Source organism: Aptenodytes patagonicus, chromosome 1 (genome assembly GCF_965638725.1).
Source record: "Aptenodytes patagonicus chromosome 1, bAptPat1.pri.cur, whole genome shotgun sequence".
In the NCBI taxonomy this organism is placed as follows: Eukaryota; Metazoa; Chordata; class Aves; order Sphenisciformes; family Spheniscidae; genus Aptenodytes; species Aptenodytes patagonicus.
In genome coordinates, this window is record NC_134949.1 from 149,173,452 (window position 1) to 149,192,270 (window position 18,819).

The following is an 18,819-nucleotide window of genomic DNA, read 5'->3' on the forward strand; positions in this document are numbered from 1 at the left end:
GGTTGCTGAAGGTTGGTATCTCACAATACACTAGCAAGCTCGTGATACCATTTTATTTAGCTTTTATACAGAATGTGCTCTCTGTAAGTTTTGTATACCCATCTTTTGAAAAAAAACCCACAAAACAACAAAACACACCAAACAATAAACAAGAGCATGGTAGCCATGTATTTTTAGTCTAGTGCAGTCAGTAACACTAATGGAGTCGCCCTGGAATCGTACAGGTGTAATGTGGAGTACCACTTACTCATATATGTTTTAACAGATGTGCCAAAACCAAGCATCTGCAAAAATGCAAACAGATGCTGCTATATGTAAATAGATGCTAGATGTAGCTAATGAGCTAGATGTAGCTAATGATGCCAGCATTAATATTTCACTAAAGAAGTCTCTTTTCATGTTTAAGGTGGACTGCAAAAATGTACTCAGTGGGAAAACAAAAAAGGCCAATTTTCTTCTCTTCTCATAGGGTCATGGAAGCATTGAACATTGCTACTTTTTTGAAGACTTATTTTATACCATTTAATGTTTAGGGTATTTCATGTAACAAAATTCAGTGTGAGATCTTTGGGAAAGGGAAGGTGTTATTTAACTACAAAATCTCTAAACAAGCTGATTTTTTCAACGCACAATCACCCTTTCATAGATCTCATTCACTCACACTCACACCCATACTCTCACAAGCAGCAAGACGTGAGTGCTCAAATGGTCTGGTGAGCATCACTGGTGAAGTGTGGGAAAAGGTATGCCAGCTACTGAGTCCTTATCTTGTCTCTGTGGTTCATGGACCGATCTTTTATACCCTTTAGGAGTCATCAGCTCTTAGTACATTTTTCCTTGTCTGGAGTATATAGGCTATGTCTATAGCCTATCTTCTGTGTGGGCTAACAGGAAAAGTAATGGTAGGGGTAATATGCTGCCACCTGGATGTTATCCTCCTGGTGGCAGAGTGCATGGTAATCTGCTGGCAAGTCCTCTGTGCCATGGCCTTGCCATAAACAACACAGGAACAGTGTCCTGGAAACACGTCCTTTATTTTCAGTAAGGGGCATTCTTTTATCTCTCTGCTCTGCTGTTTCTTCTGGTGCTTACAGACACACACACACTCATTCACGCTTCAATTGTACCAGCCTTAATATTTGCATTATGAATCTCTACAAATGTAAAATAATGAAATTAATTATAGGAAGCATTTGATGAGTAAGATTTTCAACTGATTCAATTCTTTCAGGCAAACTCTGACCTAAACACTGAGCCTGGTGAGTCACAGCCATCTTTGCCTGTGAAATTCTTCAGAGCGAAGAAGCCCTGTCAGTAGAATGGATACTCTCAGGCTTTGTTCCAGCTGCAAGATTAAAACAGTCTCAAAAGCACATTAAATGCAATGACCTTCCATCCTTGTTGCTAACTGTTGGCCCCAACTGTCCGGAGTATGCTTAAAATACCTGCTGGCATATTGGCATGCGTTAGCACGTTCAGCTTCAGGCCACGCAAGCAAAGATTTAAGCCTCAAATAAGACAGCAAGTGTGCTCAAGCTTTCTCCTCTGGAAATGTTTTCACCCTATGTTTGTATATAGGCATGAATTTACGTGACAAAAGTGTGGATGTTGTTAGGTGAATTTGGGCTTGCAAGGGAGACTCATGCGTAGCTCACAGATAATCTTGCCCATTCACTCAATGCTTCTTTCCCACCACAGGGACTAAGTAATGGGAATATTTAGCAATAAAGAATGATATCCCTGCAGCGGGCAAATGAGTCAAACCTGAATGTCTGATGTGAAGATGATTCACCATTTGTGATGGATGTGATTTTGACTCCATTTGAGATTTTAGAGGGGTAAATGTTTGAAGTAACTTACTTTTAAATCCAATCTACCTGTGGAATGAGGAAAACAAATAAGTAGAAAGCATGTTACCTTGTGGAACATGAATAGTCAGCACATGAAAAGGCAGTGTGCTCCCTCAGAGCATTTTCAGCAAGTGGTTGCACAGTGCTTTTACAGCTTCTTCCTTTCCAGTCCCAGCACTGGTGCACAAGACTCCTTTGTCCCACTGATGGTCTCCCTCTGTGGATGCTGCTAGCCCTGCCTCAGCCTTTTGCTGAGAAAAAGGTCAGCGTGAATGCTGGAATGATGAAAGTAATTTTCTACGGGTTTGTTTGATAGGTTTCATTGAGATTTTTTGCCAAGCTGCGATAGCATTACTCACAGTGAGCAGGGCTTTTACTTCAGAAAAATCTCAACGACAGACAGCTGGGACCCCTGGTAGGGAAAGTTACTTCCAGTAGTGAGTCTTCAGAGTCAAGCCACAGCAGGAGCTCCTGCTCCCTCCTATGCAATTTAGTACTTGATAAATAAGCTTGCAATTTCATTTTCAGAGAGAGAAGGTAAATGACACACTGTTTTTGGGACCTACTGACCAGTGACTGATATTGAAGATGGTGTTTCGTGTGCACTTACAAATAAATATGCTCTTAACAATAAGGACATTGAAAATCAAGACATCTTAGTCGTTTTTATGACCCCCAGCTAGGTTCAGCTCTAGTTCAGTGTTGGCCACAGTTCTGTGGGTCTGAATTTAGACTGATTAGAAGCGTAAACTCTTCATATTCCTTGACCCCTATATTCCATATGGGGTTTAATTTTAAGAGGATTCTGTGACTGCATGTTAAAATTGTTGGTTAATATGGTCTATAAACCCCATATTCCACTGGGGTTTAATTTTAAGAAGGTTCTGTGAGTGCATGTTAAAATTGTTGAAGAGAATTGAAAAGAGAGCTTCAGTTTGATTTTTCCTTTTTTTCTCAGTACCTTAATGAAAGAAGGCTGGAAAAAAAGTGTGATAATATCTAATATAGAAGCTTTGATAATCCTGTCTGTTAATGGTGAATGAAAATCTCCAGCTTGACAATGTTATACGTATGCTGCTTGGTATAAAGCAACAGGTTCAGGACAGTGTAATCAGTCTTTGGTGTCTGAGTATATCAGTGTCAGAGTTTTCTAAGACAGGCTCACATTCTGAAGGAAACAGTCTCTTTATATTTATATGAATGTATATATATCCAAGTGACTTATTTGAGCCATGCAATTTTGGCATAAATAAATGTAGTTCTATCACCAGACTCAGCACTTCTGTGTGACCTCTGTAAGCCCTGCAGGAGACCAAGCAAGAGAGATTTCTGTCATCTCTTTTATTCACATTAGTTTCCAATTTTCAAGATGGACTCTCTGCACTATAAATCAGACAATTCTTATATTGCATAATACTACAAAGTGACTTTAGAAGGATAATTAAACCCTATCAAGATGGTGCAATTGTTCATTTTCAAAGATGGTTTGATTTACTTTCAATTACTGAAAATTTATATGGGATACTTTAATAGTCTTTTCTCACTATACATAGACGTAGGAGATAAGCTTGAGTTACACATTTTTCTATAAAACTATTTATCTTCCTAATTTTAGCCAGGTTTTGTTAGGCCTGAATGAGTTGTAGAGTTAGTCAGGAAGTGTCAAAATGTTACCAGCCTTTTAAAAGTGGGTGATACCTTTTTCTGGTATGAACTGAGAAAATGCGTGTGGATTGCCTTGTAATTGTCATTCAGTTCAGTTTTTAACATATCAGTACACTGTAATCAGGGTTATTGTCCTGGTTTCGGCTGGGATAGAGTTAATTTTTGCCCTAGTAGCTGGTACAGTGCTGTGTTTTGGATTTAGCATGAGAATAATGTGATAACACACTGATGTTTTAGTTGTTGCTAAGCAGTGCTTATACTAAGTCAAGGACTTTTCAGCTTCCCATGCTCTGCAAGCGAGGAGGTGCACAAGAGCTGGGAGGGAGCAGAGCCAGGACAGCTGACCCAAACTGGCGGAAGGGATATTCCGTATCACTCCATACCATATGACATCATTCTCAGTATATAAGCTGGGGGGACTTGGCCAGAGGGCAGCGATCGCTGCTTGGGGACTGACTGGGCATCGGTCAGCGGGTGGTAAGCAGTTGCATCACTTGTTTTTCTTGGGTTTTGTTCCTCTCTCTCGCTTGTTGTTTTCCTTTTCATTACAATAATTTATTATTATTATTATTATTATTATTATTATTATTATTATTATAATATTTATTTCAATTATTAAACTGTTCTTATCTCAGCCCACAAATTTTCTTACTTTTGCTCTTCCAATTCTCTCCCCCATCTCACCAGAGGGGGGAAGAGTGAGCGAGTGACTGTGTGGTGCTTGGTCACTGGCTGGGGTTAAACCACGACAGTTATGAAAAACTCCACCTACAGTGCTCTCTGTTATTTATACACTATGCGTGTGCACGCAGCCACACAAAGCCTTCCAAATCAGTAAGAATTTTGTCAAACACTTTAGTCCCTAATTTCTGTTTGAAGACTGTCACTATCCTTGCTTTAAAAAGACTTTTTTCTTTTTAAAAAATGTATTTGTTTATGTTTATTCATTTTGAACATTTCACCTGTAAAATTTATGGGGTTTTTTGATAATGAACAAACTCATTATGGCATTCCTTGGGACATTTGAAAATAGTGACAAACATCTGAAAAGACACTTAGAGGACAAGAATTCTCTTTTGGGCAGTAATCTTAAGTAGAAATGTAACTCAATCAACTGTGCAGGTGTATTGCGTAGTAAAAGACTTTGATTAACTGAGCTCAACCGTCACGAGGATGAGAGATATTTGGTTTGTTTGGATTTCTAGAAATCTTAAAGCAAAATTCCTTAAGGCTCTTAAGGACACTACACAGCCCAAAGGATAAGTACAAATGTCATTACATTCATACAATAACATTGCATATTATGACAGAACATAGACATAAATGTTTATTTTCTTAATAGAGAGGGTGTTACCACTGGAGTTCAACAGGGATATGTGTTGGAACCCATGCTTTCAATGTATAATTTTAGAGGAGGAGCTAATAGTGAAGTGACAAGTCTTTCAAATGGTATTAGATTATTCAGGGTAGTAAAGACCAATGATGTGTGTGAAGAATTGCAGGAAGGCCATAAGAAGCTGAGTGTTAAAAGGCATGTGCAATTCAATGTAGAACAAAATGGAGTGATGGACATGGGAAAAAATGGGGGATATGGGTGTTGTGGTTTAACCCGGCAGGCAGCTGAACACCACACAGCTGTTTGCTCACTCCCCCCACCCCCACCCTGCAGTGGGATGGGGGAGAGAATTGGGAAAAATGAAAAGTAAAATTTGAGATAAAGACAGTTTAATAGGACAGAAAAGGAAGGGAAAATAATAATAATAATAATAACAATGATAAAAATATACAAAATAAGTGATGCACAATGCAGTTGCTCACCACCTACCGACCAATGCCCAGCCAGTTCCCAAGCAGTGGTCCCTGCCCCCCGGCCAACTCCCCCCAGTTTATATACTGAGCATGATGTCACATGGTATGGAATATCCCTCTGGCCAGTTTGGGTCAGCTGTCCTGGCTGTGCCCCCTCCCAGCTTCTCGCTGGCAGGGTGTGAGAAGCTGAAAAGTCCTTGACTAGTGTAAGCACTATTTAGCAACAACTAATACACCAGTGTGCTATCAACATTATTCTCATGCTAAATCCACAACACAGCACTGTACCAGCTACTAGGAAGAAAATTAACTCTATCCCAGCCGAAACCAGGACAATGGGGAAAAATCTTAACTCAAGAAAAAGAAATGATGGGTTCTGTGTTGACCATTATCACTTTGGAGGAAGATCTTGGGGCTTCATAGACTGTTATATGAAAACTCAGTGCTCAATAGCTTGCAAAAAACAAAACAAATATTAGAAATTGTTAGAAAAGGAACAAACAAAACAGCGTGAGTTTGTCACTGTGTAAATCCTTCGTGTGCCAGCACCTTAAATGCTGTGTTGAGTTCTGGTCTGCACATTTCAAAAAGTATAGCACAGAAATTGAAATGGTTTAGAGGAAAAAAGCTTATCACAGATATGGAGAAGTATCCTTATGAGGAACAACCAAGTGGGCTTGGAGTCTTCAATCTGAAAATGTGGTCTGTGACAGGCAACCACTGTTCACTCTCTTTTCTAAAAGACGTATGTAAAATGAACAGCTAAAAAGATGCAGTGCTTATGAAGAGTATGGAGATTGTTACAACCTCAGTGTAAATACAGTACCACCCATCAGAAAATAAATTAAAACAGTCTAAAACAAGCTGCTGTGATTAAAAACGAAATCCCTCAATAGCATAAAAGTATTTTTGGACTAGTATCTTCTGCATAGGACCTTAAATCATCCTTAGTATAGGAGAAGTGTAAGGTGGGCAAATGTGACTGTTGGGCAGTTTTAGGAAGGACGTTGTGCATAGTCCAGTGAGTGTGATTTTTATATTGAAAGAAATGTCAGGCATTGTAAAAAATACAGAGTTAAATATGTGATGATAAATTTTGGAAGAGTTAGTGCAGTTTTTTCTAGACATTTATTTTATTCATTCATTAAGCATTTATTAAATGCTTTGAAGAATTCAACAACCATGTGAATTAATTTAATCTTGATTTTCAAAAGCTTTTGGCAAGGTTCATGCCAAAAGATTTTAAAGTGGCTAGCTTGTCTTGAGATCAGAGAAAGATCTCTTGTAGATTAATAACTGATTAGGAGACAGAAAACAACATTTAGGAATTATTTGCAGCTTTGGGATGGAGCAAAGGGACTCTTGATCCCATAGGCATATGTTCAGTACATTTATAAAAGACAAAAAAAAGGGTGAACAGTGAGATGGTGCATTTTGCACAAATGTGTTTAGAATAGTCAATTTGATTTGACTATTGATAATTAAGGGATTTGAGCATCTGACATACAAGAAGAGGCTGAGAAAGCTGGGACTGTTCAGCCTGGAGAGGAGAAGGCTCAGGGCGACCTTTTCCATGTGTATAAATACCTGACGGGGACAGGAAAGAAGATGGAGCCAGGGTCTCCTCAGTGGTGCCTGTGACAGGACAAGAGGCAATGGGCACAAACCAAAAAGCAGGAAATTCCATTTAAACATAAGAAAACACTTTTTTACATTGAGGGTGGTCAAACAGGCTGCCCAGAGAGGTTGTGGTGTCTCCATCCTTGGAGATACTCAAAACCTGACCAGACATGGTCCTAGGCAACCAGCTGTAGCAGGGGGGTGGGACTGTATGGTCTCCAGAGGTGCCTTCCAGCCTCAGCCATCCTGTGATCCTGTGAAATCTTAACTACCCTGAAGAACGGGGAAGAATCTCACAATATTGAATGACCGGGTTATGAAGGGAAGGATAAATATTGAGTGTCAGTAATGCAAATACTGCATATGAGGGAAAAGACCACACATATATTTACAAGAGTAGGATCTAAACTAACTACTACCACTCAAAAAAAAATTGTGATTTACTGTTGAAAGCTCTCTGCAGAACATCTTCAATATTCAACACCAGTTAAAAAGGCAAACACAATCTTATTACTTAGCAGGAAAGAAGATGAAAACAGCACAGGAAGCGTCCCTCTTCCTTTGTACAAATCATTGGTTCATCCTGTTGTGAATACTCAAAAGGAGTCTGGTAAAACTAGGAAAAATGAGAGAGGGATGGTGAGGAGGATGGGATGGCTCTGTGCTAATAAACAAAGGTTCTTCCACTTGCAAACAGCTGACGGAGGTGTGATGTCAAGCAATTATGAATGGTATAGAGAAAGTGAATGAGAAGTGGTTATTCTCTGTCTTATTGTACACAAAGTAGAGAACATCCAACAAAATAAAAAAAACCCAAACCACCACTGAAGCACAACCTTTTTAATGTAATTAAATGTGTCACTAAATCACAGAGCTTGTTGTGGCCACCCAGAACCCTTTGGTGGCCAAGTGCTTCAATGAATTGAAAGTGCAATTAGATGAAGTAGTGGAGGTAGGTTCATTGGGAGGCTAGGTGTGACCTTTGATTCAGGAAATCTCTGAAACTTCTTGCTACTGGGAGGGTGTATTGGAAAACATGACTCCTAGGCTTACGGCTGTCACTTATACTTTTTCCTTAAGCACCTGCTATGGGTTATTGTTGGAAACAGGGCACTTGTCTTGATGTGTCTTTGGTTTGATAAACAGGGTCATTCTTAACTTCTCGTTGGAACAGTTGGGTTGCTGAAACCTAGGGCAAGAATGATGATTTCTTCTCTCTCTGCAAACTGACTTCCTCCTCCTTACTCAGTTTTGCTTCTTTTCTCAAAGGAACAGTTACAATGATATTTTTGCCTTTCATGTCAAAAAGGCATGTATTTAGTTGTGACTGCTGTATGATGCACTGAATGACAAAGGGCACGTGGTACCGCTAGACATAAGGAAACTTTGTATCACTTTCTCAATGTTTTTTTATACCAGGTCACATCCTTATACGTGGCTTTACTGAATAACAAATTCATGACTTGGAAGTTTTATGGGTGAGACCCAAGATCCATATTCCTTTTTCCTAAACAAGATTTATTTTTTTTTATTAAAGTCGTTATCAATTTCTTTAAAAAACACTCATATTGTACTGAGTTCAAATTTCTCATCCTCAGAGCTTTTTGGGGGCAGTCATTCCTCTCTCTTAGGCACATGCTATTTGTTATGCAGTGCTGTGCCCACTCACAAAATCATAATCCTCATAACACCAGCTGATAGGACTTTGTTTTTTTTCTTGAGGCTTCGGGTGCCCTTGCAAGCCCAGTCTTCAGGCTGGCACTCCAATGAAATCAGTTCCCCTTCAATCATAATGAGGATTATGCTACTCTGAGGAGGCACCTTAATTCAAATTTCCAGTTGGAATATTTTTTATATTCTGTTGCACAAAGACACCTAACCATCACCCCCCTGCAACTCCTTAATCAGATGGTATACATTTATACAGAATTTATTACCATACCACCAAGCTTCTCCTGGTAATACACATACGCATTAGAGTTCATGGGCACCACTTCTAAACTCGGGTTACTTGAAATGATCGGGGGGAGTGAGGAGGGCCATGGGGCAGGCTGAGAACCCTGGAAAGTTGTTTGTCGTTTCAGGGATTAACTGATACGTAATTACGGCTAAATAAGACAAGGGATGAGGGTTTATCTCAGGTAGACAGGTTCCCCAGGCACTGGTGAATGAGGGGGTCGCACTTGCCAGAGGCTGGGGTGTGTGGGGAGGGCTGGGAGGCAATGTGCCGGCACGGCTGCCCTGCCGCCAGGCAGCTCGCCCCTGCCTCCCCTCCCGGGGTTTGCCGCAGCAGGGTTTATCGCAGGCTGAGGGGTGCCTTGGTGCACAGGGTGGTTCTTGAGCTCCAGGCTGGAGGGGTTGGGTGTTTCTCTGGACCACCGTGTCCTGGGTGGTTTGCCTCTTCTTGGTGTTCCTCTCAAAAAGTATTTGTGTTACCTTGCTGAAAGTCAGGAAATTCTCCCGCTGCTAACTTTGGTAAGCGATGGCTTTTTGGATTTGTGGGTTTATTCTCTCCAGGCAGCCTTAAGCTTTACAGGCTGTATCGTTGTTCATAGACTATTTTAAATTTCTTTATATTGCCCTGCAGTACGTTCCCTTGAAATGTCAGGACTGCAAATTCCTATTTTTGCAAAACACCAATTGGAAAAGATCCTGCTTTTTTATCAGGATCAATTTTGTACATAAATTATGAGCATGAGTAGCAATTATTCTTTTGGAGAGATTTTCACATTCAAAGAAATTAAAATACTGTATAAAGAATACATATAGATGTATCAGGACCCCTTAACTAGCGATAGTGTAAATGTTTCCCAGCAGTGCTGGGTTTCTATGGGCTGTGTTTTTGCCATCCTTATTCAGGCTGAGCAATCCTCTGTGATAATTCTGTTGAAATCCCTGAAATAACTTTCGGAGTTAGGATCTACTTAAGTGATTAAGATGACAGAGCCTGACCTTTAGGGTAAGATCCAAAGCCTATTGCTGCTGCTAAGAACTTTTCTATGTACTTCTGTGGTGGCTTTAGATCAACGTGCTTTGACTTGTGGCGTTTGTGTCGATGAACGTTGAAGAGGAGAGTCAATTTTTTGACTAAAAGTTGTATGTAAAAGTATTTTCCATCTTTTTTTTCAACATGAGTTTCAGTATTTTACTAAGAATTAGAATTTTTCATGCCATTAAAATGACATCTTATTTTATACAGGTGCATCCATTCAGACTTGAATTTATTTTTATGTTATTAGTTTTATTTTCAGAATTTATTGTAGTCAGCGTTGTTATTGAATCAGTCTCACCTGAATTTTTCACTATTCTGTGGGGACTAAGTAGAAGAAAAACATCAGATAGGGCACTGAACAGCTTGCATAAATAGATATAGTTGCTTGAGACAACTATATCTATTTTGAGTTCCCAATAGACACTTTAAATTAGCATGAAAAGCAAGATTATTATGGTTTTGGGTACTTTGATGATCTAAGCTCTCAAGACATTGAATCCCTTTTTCTCAAAGCTTTTGCCCAGATTCCCTCACCGCATAAAAAAACATAGTCTGTCTTCCCTTTCTTATCGTTCCCTCCAGACCACTTGAATCCAGAGTAGGCGGATCTTAGGCTATAGATGCTGTAGCGCTTGAAATGGATAAATCCTGGCATGGATGAATTCTGGCATGTCGAGCGTATGAAAAGTATGGTGAATCATTGGCAAAAAGTCCAGCCAGAGGATTCTCCTGTGTATCACAAAGTTTTTTAAAGAATCACTACCAATATGCTACTGAGGATCTAAACCAGCTGACGGTGGTAAGAATTTGACCCTCGTATAGTAAACTGTCCCCCTCCTTAGTTTAGAGTGCTGTACTCCTGTTCAGTACACTTGAAGGTTGTGCCCTTTAGTGACCCATCGTCATCAAGAAGATACAAATTATTTCTGATTTTTCCCAACCTGAAGCTGATTGTGTTAGCTTGGTGACTTTAAAAGTATTTTTTGAATTTTGAATAATTAACGTAGCACTTAAACGAGGGTTGTTCTTTTTCATGCCTACCGCTCACTTTGCTTAGAGGATCCCAGAAGGATGTACTGGGAGAGAAGCAGTACAACAGTGCAATGTCCCTTTCCTCTCCTACCCATCCTCAGCAAGGGGATGCTGATCTTAAGCTAACTCAGAAGCGCAGATTACTCTCCCAGTCTTATGGTATCTTTCTGATATATGTGTCTTTGAACTCTTTATAAAGGTTTTGGTCATTTGTTCGATGTCTTTATTCTTTCTTACTGATTTTCTTTGAAAGAAGTATTTCAAAAGCCTCTATTACAGTAGCGGCTTTCGCTGAGGCTATTTCAATTTTGTGATACTCCAGCCTCCAGAATCTGGTTTTCAAACTCTGTTGAATCAGGCTGGAAACAGACATTTGAAGTGACTGTTTAGCAAAATAATTATTTTTTCCCACTGGTCTAGAGTGAAAAATATGCAAATATGAATAAAATAAGCTCATTTGGAAGGCACTGAGCTTTAATGAATAACCATTTATATAACAGCAAAATAAAGCAAATTAAAATTTGTTGTGAACACAAGCTCTTTTAAAAGAACAAATTAAGTGAACATACTGAGAGTTAAATCAAGACACTGGAGGCTTTAATAAGCCTCTTCTCTGCATGAGGAGTGCTGAATGAAAGAGGAATCAAATAAGACCTTCACAGAATTGGCACCAAAGTATTTTTGTTTCTAGCTTAACTCTATCCGGCATAATAACACACTGAGTTTGAAATCTTACTCTAGTACATCACTTGAGGTGAAACAGTGAGGAAGACTGATCCATTGCCCATAACCCCTGTGCACAGATTTCCCCAGAAATGGCAGTTTCACTGGACGGTTTGTTTGTTGATGCTGCATCTGTATCTGGAAATTAGGATCAAGCTGTATGTTTCTGTTCTGTACAAGGCTGGATGGTTTTAAAGGAGAAAAAAAACAACAGCGAGAAGAAAATACTGCAAAAGTCTGCTTTGTTGTTTTTTTTTTTTCTTTTCTTTCTTTCTTTGTCAGTCTGAGCAATATAATTCCATAGTTAATGGAATTTATAGAGAACAGTTATAGACCAATATGACTCTAGGTTTTATGTGAGAGTTATTTTCTCTCCAGTATCTGCAATGCTAAATGTCTTTATTTTGGCTACATTTTTGTAAATATTGAGTCTTCTTGCACATCCTGAAAACAAAGATGTGTTGCAAATCTTTTTTTTTTACTGCCGAAGCACAGCAAAACCTCCATCTTCCAAAGAATGCATTAGCCTACCTCCTCAAAATGGTCAGGTTGTCCCAAAAATCTCCATTCAGTGTTCTGAGCCTTCAGCTAGTGCAGCTGATGGATGAGACATGATCTATCTCAGAGGGCTTCCTCCTACTTTTTGAACACATTCTCTGTGAGATCAAATGAATCCAGTTTAATAGCACTATAAAGCCTGTCCTAACATCCTAAAGTAAATACGAGCACCTACCAACTAATGTGAGCAGGTGGTTGAACCAGATGACTTCCTGAGGTCGCTTCCAACTTGAACTTATTCTGTGATGCTGTAATTCTTTCCTTGTCTTTGATAGAACTGATTCACTGTTACTAAAAAAAAAAGTGATAAAAAAAGTGGAAAACCTGACATTTCTGCTGCGTAGCTAACAATTGAATGAGAGGACAGGACGCTTGTAGAGGGGCACGAGATAAAGCCTGTACAGAAACCAAGGCAGAGGTTTATATAATCAGGAAAAGAAGACGACAACTTCATGAAGTTCATAAGAGATACCAGTATTTATATCCAATTTAGATAATAAACAACAGGAATTTTGATGTGTCATGCTATGGAAAATGTTTGTGGATGTTTGTGGATAAATGGTATGTTAAACTTCATTTAAAAAATTTAACTTGTACTATCAAGCGCAATATTTTGCTTGTTCTTGTGTTTTTTCCTTTCATAAAAGTTATTATAAAAAAATTGCCAAACAAATGTCAGACAATTATTAACTGTCCACCTAAGCTGAATGGTACAAAAGGCATTTATTTGATGCTTAATCACATTTTATGTTAGCACCAGTAAAACTTTTCCTGAGCATTTGGGCCAGGGTAGTGGGGCCTTTCCTTCAACTGTGGAAGTCTTCATCTTGGAAAAAGAGTGAGGGGAGGTCTGCTCTAACCTATAGTGAAGCTTTTGTAGAATCTGGTTGTGATATAATTTACTTGGCTCACAGATTCGCATCTCAATTCTGCTGGTCCAGCCAGCAGATGGTCCTATCTTGTATGAATAAATGAGATAAACGGGCAGAACTTGTGTGAACAGCAGTGCATTTGTACAGCCCTCTTCAAAAACCTCTGCTGCCTGACAGTAACGAATCACACCTTTTCGTCTAAAACTTCATACTTGTTTTACACTGTGGTTAGCCCTTCATAGTGGCATGCTTATATTCACTGTCCTTAAGTTGATTGCATCGCTAATTTTCCATTTTCTGTATTGTAACAGCTGGAAACAGCGAGAGTGAGGGCCAAAAAGCGGTGAGGAAAATACAAGAAGAAACTTTGACTGGAAAAGGTACCGTACTATATCCTTTTCTTTAAGGAACTCTTTACTCCTGTCTTTTTGCTGGCATCTTCTTTAATATAAGGTCCCCTTGTATATAGTTAAACTTTTTTAGTTTGGGGAAACTAATTCTTAAAGTGCATCTGACACAGGGGAAAGATGAGCAGGACGTTTTTTTTAAATGCTTTCAGTTTTGTTTGACTTCTTTACTTCGTGTCATTGCAAAAGGGCTGGCTGCAAGTTACAGTCTGCCTGCATGTGTGTATGGGCACATTGATTTAATAGCTGGGCAGAAAATCAGAATACTAGTAATTTCTACTAAGGGGAGGATGACAGCAGGTAAGAGTGGGTGTGCTCTGGGCATTGCTGGCCTTGCCTCTCATGGTGTGTATAATCCCATAAAAAAGGTGATGTTTTTCTTTTAAAGAGGTTTCTAAGAGAACAGGGCTGCCCAGTTGTGTTATTTGACATGTGGCGAGAGGTTATAATCCTTCACAAAATAAAACTGTGTTCTTAAAAATAGATGGACCTTTAATATCAAGCCAAAATTCCTATGTTTTTGTGGTTCCTCGGTTTCGTTGTTTAATCTGATGAGCAGTCGTATTGGGGGAGGCGTAAGGAGAGCATAGCTTGGTAACTATGAGAAAAGGCATATTGCACACTATCTGCTGTGTGATTATAATTTGCAATTTATGATGGAGGTTAGTGCATCTAATATTTCCATCTCTTGGATTCACTGGGTGTAGTTCCTAGTAGTGTACGATGATTCACTGCTGCCACTTTGATGTATCATTTCTTGGCAAAATAATAGGGCAGTGCTGGTACTCCACCCTATTTAGGATCTTCATGGCTTCTGCTGAGATCTGATTCTGGTTTTGTGCCCTAATAATTACTGTTATGGTGATCAAAATACGTTAATTATTGTGTTAAAAAAACCTTTCATTAAGATTTATCTTTTGACTTAAATAAATGTGCACCCATCATAGCCTCAGGATACATGTATGCTAGTTAAAAGCACCATGAATTAAGGCATAGTCAGAAGGATCATGAAAGGAAAAAGGTAATTATCACATCGTTTAAATCTTTTGCTGGAAGTTTCTGTACAGAGACCAAAACCATTTGGAATTAATTACATCACGTGACCTGCATGAAGCTGAATAAACCAGGTTGTGCCTTATTTTCTCACGTGTGTGATCACAGACTTTTCTAGCACCCCAGTCTTTCTTGATTTTTCTGAACGACGTAAGCTTTAACCTTCAGTTATAAACTTTGTCAAGATACAGCTGGCAGTCTGAGGAAGCTGAAATTGTATCTAAAGTTGACTGAAGTTGTTCCTCATTGTAATTATAATGACTAAAGCTTTAGTAATCTCAGGTCCTGATAGATTTGGCCTAAAAATAAAACTGGAAGAGTATCACCTTTTCAGAATTTCTCACTGATTGAGGGATATTTGTATTTGCAAGTGCATTATCCTGTACAAAGGACTTGTGCAAATCTGAGCAGCAGTCCTGTGTTATTGCTTATCGATGAATTTGCATATCGCTTTGTAATGGGATGTGTGTGCAGATACTGTGAACAGGACTAAACTGTGCAAATGTATCACCTTTTCAAAAGCTACAGTTCAACATCTGTTTAGTCACTGTGTAAAAACATTATCAGTTATTTTGACCTTTTTTTTTTTGGAGCATTTTGCGTGGCCCATATGAAAAAACTGCTTACAGAAACTGTTCCCATCTGCAATATTGGACTCCTGAAGGAGAACTACTCAAAACAGTATTGCTGGGCAGCCAGCGTTATCAAGGATTGGGACACTATAGCTGTCCTTCTTTTTACCATGGACAAACTGTATGAGTGAGTGCCATCGGTTTGCTATCCAGACCTCAGATCTCTAATAACAAGGAACATCTCCTTGCTCGTTAGCAGGTTAGACAGCAAAAGGGAGCAAGAGACCTTGTCCTTTCCGTGTTGCCTGGCTGAGCCATACATAGTACAAACGTCCCCAGAGACAGCTCTGGGAAAAGGCCAGGCTTGTTGAATGCATGTAATTAGTGTTTTTAAGGCGATATCATCCTTCTGTGTCTTGGCCCACTGTTTGTCTGGGGCTCTGTCTGCTATCTAAGGGTAAGCAGTTTTACTTGACATGATTTACATTTACTTCAGGGACAAGTGAGATTCAAAGCATGTACATAAATGGTTTCTATGAAGCAGCTGATGTGCAATAACATGTTAACAGTTTCAGAGGAGGATAAAGGATAATAATAAAAAGGCTATGCACACAGGTGATGCTTTTTTGCAGCAGCACAGCAAGACATGAAGAAAGGACTGATAAAATTTCCGAATACAGAGAGGCAGGAAGCCTGGTTTCCCATGCTGGAGGCATTCAATCCAGAGCCAATGCCAAAAGATGGTAGGTTATTGGAGAGGTAGGCAGTTGCGGCCGTTCCCCTACATAGCAGCAATGCTAAAGGACACAGAAAATCTAAGCAATGTATCACATCGCCTCTTCCTACCACCCATCCTCTCCCATGGTGCTACACCAGAAACCTCCTTGGTTTCTGTCCTGGTCGATTCCAGGCTGTTCAAGTGCCCGCCTCAGTTTCGGGTTTCTATGCTGACTTACCTGTTGCTAAGTGTAAAGAGTGAGGAAGGTGGGCAGCTGAGTGGAAGAAAATAAGGTACAGGTCCTTGGGGCATGATAGACCCAATTCACTTGACCATCAGAACCTCCTCCGTGATAAAGCAATCAAAGCCCTCAGATATCCAGAACAGACCAGAAGAAGTGCTGCATTATCATTAAAATTACCACATGGGCACTAATCCCAAAAGACCAAGGGCAACAGATTGCTACACTCTGAATCATAAAGCTGGAAGAAGCCAGAATGATGTGGGCATTTATCTTGCTTCCATTTGTTAAATTGGGAACTTGTGTTGTTAATAGTAGCAATTATATGGCTGGGAAAATTGTTGATGGCTAGGGATTGCCACAGAGATATTCTAATTGTGTAAGTCTCTGTAATTTACACATAGGGTGTGTCTGTGTTAGTGCATTCGTTCGTTAGATCAGGAGAGCGCTTTTCAGGCAATGCTCAACTGTTGCCTGCTTACTGAGTGCGGGTTCGCATCGGGAAGGGCACTGCAGGTCCTGACCTGGATTCTCTTTGGATAGAACTAGCCTGGGAGGTGAGCTGCAGCTGTAACAAAGCATTAGTGCACGGGAGCAAACTTAGAGTTTATCTGAACTAAGAGTCCCAGTGACTTGTAGAAGTGCCTGTGTCAGGTCCTCAGCACAAAATGAGCTCTAGAGATTGACTTCTATTGATCCAAACCGCTTGTTAGTGTAGCCATAACCATAGTTACCAGTCCTGAACAAACTACATTGAGTTATGGAATTGGGAAGTTTCTGTGATAAACTCAACTTTCAGTGATACTAGAAAAAATCTTTCCATGTACATAATAGAGTATATCTCCTGACTCAGTTACCCTCAGTTTACATCTCTGCAAATGAAAGCTGGTTTTAGCCTGATGATTACAAACATACAAATGTTGGAAACTAATATATAAACATGAATGAAAGCTTCATTCATTCCAGCATAGGTTCATGAATGCCAATGGAATCAGCAATTAGCAAAAGTTTATGCATAAATGTCACTTACCAGAGTACCAAGGAAAGGCTCTCACAACTGCAGTGCAGGAGCTGGAGTTGCAACTAGACTCAAAGGAGAGAAAAATTAAAAGTTAGTGAGAAAACAGGGTGTAAAAGTCATATTAAGCACAGACCTCTTCAAAAGGAGAAGCTTGTGTTTAATCTCACCCAACACTTTTGTGGCAATTCAAATAAAACCACAATTATAAAACTACGCACTGAATCCACAGCATTCGTGAGACTTCCATTTGAAGCCAGGTGAGAAAGGAAGAAGAGACTTTCTCCCTTGGAGTCAGAGGAATGCAGAGCATAGCACGGTGGCAACCAAATTGTGTCATTTACATTCTGACACCCATCAAGACAGCAGGGGCCAAGCAGGAGGAGGAATGATACCACCTTAAAACCACTGCAATTCGTGTGCATTCAACAAGCCAAGCCTGGCTTTTTCCCAGAGCTTTCTCTTGGGATATTTGTGCGACATATGGCTCAGCCAGGGAATAAGGAGATGACAAGGTCTCTTGCTCTGTTTTGCATTATAACCTGCTAACGAGCAAGGAGATTTTCTTTGTTATTAGAGATCTGAGAATGAATAGTTTACCCAAAACAAGAAGGGGTAATCTAGCCGATAGGTACCAAGCATAATTGCAGAATAACTCACGGGTGGTTACTTCACTGACGCTTGCTGTATGTCAGGCACCAATTTTAACAAAACAGTCCACGTTTTTCTGCTCTGTACCAGGCTGTTTGTTGTTGGCTTTCCCTGCAGGCTAGAGAAAGCCAGCTGCTGAGAGTTCCCAAATTCCCAAACTTTTAGATTTGTTTTTGCGCATGAGTCAATGGTGTTATTCCCAGCACATGGGCCAGGGTTGTGTAAGCTGGCTCAGCGAAGACCGATGCCTTGTTGAAACATGCAAAAATGCCACCTGGGATTTTTTCTTTGACATGGTATGTCAAAGATGTTGTTATGGAAGTGATCATCCAACCAGTCAAAGATAGTAGAAAATATTTGTGGTTGAGATGTATTTTCTGTAAGTGTGCATAAGCATGTGAGAGTTTATGCTTGCTTGTGTCAGATTTGCTTTTCATGGTGTAGTTTTGAGGTGTAAAAGCATAACATCCTGAGCTTGCGGCAAGACCTGACGTGGCTACTTTGTCCCTTCTACCACATCCTGCCATTGGCATATCCTTTCTCTACCACTGCTGATGCTGAAAGACCTGTAGGATTGGTTTAAAGAGTTTCCTAGAAATAACAGTGCAGTTTCCATCTACGTGGTTTCTTTTTTCATGCTGGTGTATTATCTCCAATACTTAGCTTTGGCAGGTCAACGACTGCCCTCATTCAGAGTTGTGCAACTGAACGCCAGGCTTATGAAGACAACTTGAAAGACAGGGTAGTGATATGAGCGAGGAGTAAAGAAGTCTCGATCTGACAGTACGCCACTTTGCAGGACCCTGCGTGGAACTGTGGATCCCTTCTGCTTTGTCACTTGATGACGGGTATAAGAACCTTGCCTAAACATTAAGATTTCTTTTCTTTCCATAGCCTCATCTATGGTTATATCAAGTATATTCAAGCCATATGAAAATATTTGAATCTTGAAAAATATTGGATGTGTTAAACTTAATCTAAGTTTGTAAGGACTGTATCCTCCACGTGCTCAAAGGACGGAAGACTCCTTTCTGGAGC

At 39.8% G+C, this 18,819-nt stretch overlaps 1 protein-coding gene across 1 annotated transcript in view; it reads left to right on the top strand.

Moving 5' to 3' along the window:
- DHRSX (dehydrogenase/reductase X-linked) overlaps window positions 1-18,819 on the top strand; it is a 172,435-nt gene that overhangs the window by 38,467 nt on the left and 115,149 nt on the right. Inside the window, 1 exon segment of the mRNA XM_076358422.1 lies at window positions 13,433-13,501. Within this exon segment, the coding sequence (XP_076214537.1) occupies window positions 13,433-13,501 (69 nt within the window).